The 1,272-nt window shown below is 54.2% G+C and overlaps 1 protein-coding gene across 5 annotated transcripts in view; it reads right to left on the bottom strand.

Moving 5' to 3' along the window:
* LOC103460847 (protein disulfide-isomerase TMX3-like) overlaps positions 1-1,272 on the bottom strand; it is a 13,847-nt gene that overhangs the window by 9,228 nt on the left and 3,347 nt on the right. Inside the window, exons 1-3 of one of the 5 annotated variants that reach the window (XM_017303506.1) lie at positions 1,050-1,266; positions 654-819; positions 511-571 (exon numbers count right to left, since the gene is read on the bottom strand). The exons of 1 other annotated variant lie outside the window; for it this stretch is intronic. In XM_017303506.1, coding sequence (XP_017158995.1) covers positions 511-571; positions 654-663 — 71 coding nt within the window. In that variant the 5' untranslated portion in view covers positions 664-819; positions 1,050-1,266. 3 more of the 5 variants (XM_008403170.2, XM_017303505.1, XM_008403168.2) reach the window with 3 other exon arrangements.

The raw sequence follows: 1,272 nt of genomic DNA, 5'->3' as shown, positions 1-1,272 counted from the left end.
AGAACCACCAGAACCATCAGAACCACCAGAACCACCAGAACCATCAGAACCGGTTTGGTCAAAGTCCGGAGGGGAACAAAAGTTCAGAGGTTTTCACACCACTCAAACTTCTCCACCTCTCTGAACACACCGTCCCCATGGTGACCGTGGTGGTGGCAGCATCATGCTGTGGGAAGATGGTGGCGCTTGACCAAAGGGATTATGGGATGCTTCCATCAGATTCAAGGGTTAGAGTGGCCTAGTCAAAGTCCAGACCTGAACCCACTGGGAACATCATGTCGTCGTCATGGAAACGTTTCCCACACAGCTCCGTTTACACCAGCAGAACCTCCTGGTCCAAACGCCATAAGGGCTTTCAGAACCACCAGAACCCGTCCTAACCCGCCGTTTGGACCCCACACTTCTGGTGAACGCTCTAATGTTCTGGACGGTTCTGGTTGCCATCAGAACCTCTGGCCCAGCTGTTCTGACCCGGTCCAGAACTGCACTCCATGTCTGGTTCTGACTTACGTGTCGTCCAGCTCCTCCACGAAGGCTGATCCCAACAGAACCGGTACCAGCAGCAGCAGACCTGGGGACACGGAGGACAGACATGATCAGAACCGGAACCAGCAGCACCAGATGTCCGAGTGGCAGAGGTTCTGGTTCTGGACCGGTTTCCATGCTTCCCTCAGTTCTGACGACCCGCTTCCAGATCCGGTGACCCGGTGAACCAAATGTTGAATGAGAAGTTGGAACCTTGAAGCATTGACTAAAGGTCCAGATCCGGTCCGGTCCGGATCTGGACCACAGCTGAGCTGGTTCTGATGGAAATGGGTTCTGGAGGTAAATAGATGTTCCATTCAGACAAAGGTCTCACTCTGAGAGTTTTCCTGAACACCAATCTTCATTATTTACCGAGTCGCGTTTCTTTAGATTTACTTATTTGTTGCCCTTTGACCTCTGACCTGACTGGTAGACAAGCAGAACCACCAGAGGTTCTGTCTGGATTTGGTTCTGGTTCTGTCAGCCAGGCAGTCCAGAACCAGTGAGTTGAGTGCAGCACGTACCTGCGAGCAGAACCGAGCTCCTCTGGGTCGCCATGTCGACTGCAGCAGATGAGCAGCTAATCTGCTGAGGTGGCTAATCCCTCAGATTAACCGGGTCAGAACTTTATTGAGCAGGGAGCAGCAACAGGAACAGTGCAGGCCCGGACGGCCAGCAGGGGGCAGCAGAGTCAGGATGGCCAGCAGGGGGCAGCAGAGCCCGGACGGCCAGCAGGGGGCAGCAGAG

Source organism: Poecilia reticulata, unplaced genomic scaffold, assembly GCF_000633615.1.
Source record: "Poecilia reticulata strain Guanapo unplaced genomic scaffold, Guppy_female_1.0+MT scaffold_310, whole genome shotgun sequence".
NCBI lineage: Eukaryota > Metazoa > Chordata > Actinopteri > Cyprinodontiformes > Poeciliidae > Poecilia > Poecilia reticulata.
This window is presented reverse-complemented; position numbering and strand designations above follow the sequence as displayed.